Consider the following 714-nt stretch of genomic DNA (forward strand, 5'->3'; position numbering starts at 1 on the left):
GAGGCAAAAAAATACAAAAAAGAAAAAAAAAAAAGGAGTGGCCGCGGCCCCTCCCCCCGCGCGCCCCTCCCCCCTCCTTTGTCTGCCGCCGCTGCGGGGTGGGGGGAGCGCGCGGCGGGCAGGGGCGGCTCTTAAAGGGGCCGCGCGCGGGCGGGCCCCCCCTCCCCGCCTCACCTTGGCGCCGATCTGGTTGCCGCACTGGCCGGCCTGGATGTGCACGATCTCCCTCATGGTGGCGGCGGGGGGAACGGGGGGGGGCGCTCCGCGCGGCTCCCGGTGTCGCTTCCTCGGTTCTTCCCACCCCTGGGGGGGCGGTTTCGGTACCAGCGGCTGAGGCGGCGCGGCCCCTTTAAGACGCGAGGGCGGCGGCGGGCGGTCAATGCGGCAGCCGCTCCCCGCGCGGCGCCTCTTATAGACGCGCTCTCTGGGCGGCGCCGCCGCGAGGCGGGCGCTCATTGGGTGGCGCCGCGGGCAGCCCGCGCGCTCATTGGCCGGCGCCCCGCCCCCTCCCCGGCACGCCGCCTCCCATTGGCCCGCCCAGCGCGCGGCGCCGCGGGGCATCACGGGAAGCGTAGGCCCGGCGGGGGCGGAGGCAGCCAGGAGACCAACAATGGCGGCCCGGACGCCTGGGCCCTTCTGGCCGCTTCCGCTCGCCCCGGAGGGGCCCAGGCGTCCGGGAGGGCCCCGGTTCCCCCCCCTCCCCTCCGGGTCCCA

General features: G+C 76.1%; 1 protein-coding gene across 1 annotated transcript in view; it reads right to left on the reverse strand.

Moving 5' to 3' along the window:
• Positions 1-239, reverse strand: part of LOC112955419 (tubulin beta-7 chain-like) — a 6,928-nt gene extending 6,689 nt beyond the window's left edge. Inside the window, exon 1 of the mRNA XM_026048721.1 lies at positions 175-239. Within this exon, the coding sequence (XP_025904506.1) occupies positions 175-231 (57 nt within the window). The 5' untranslated portion in view covers positions 232-239. The remainder of the gene's footprint in view (positions 1-174) is intronic.
• Positions 240-714: the final 475 nt, after the last annotated feature.

Source organism: Nothoprocta perdicaria, unplaced genomic scaffold (genome assembly GCF_003342845.1).
Source record: "Nothoprocta perdicaria isolate Ctin4 unplaced genomic scaffold, notPer1 scaffold_563, whole genome shotgun sequence".
In the NCBI taxonomy this organism is placed as follows: domain Eukaryota; kingdom Metazoa; phylum Chordata; class Aves; order Tinamiformes; family Tinamidae; genus Nothoprocta; species Nothoprocta perdicaria.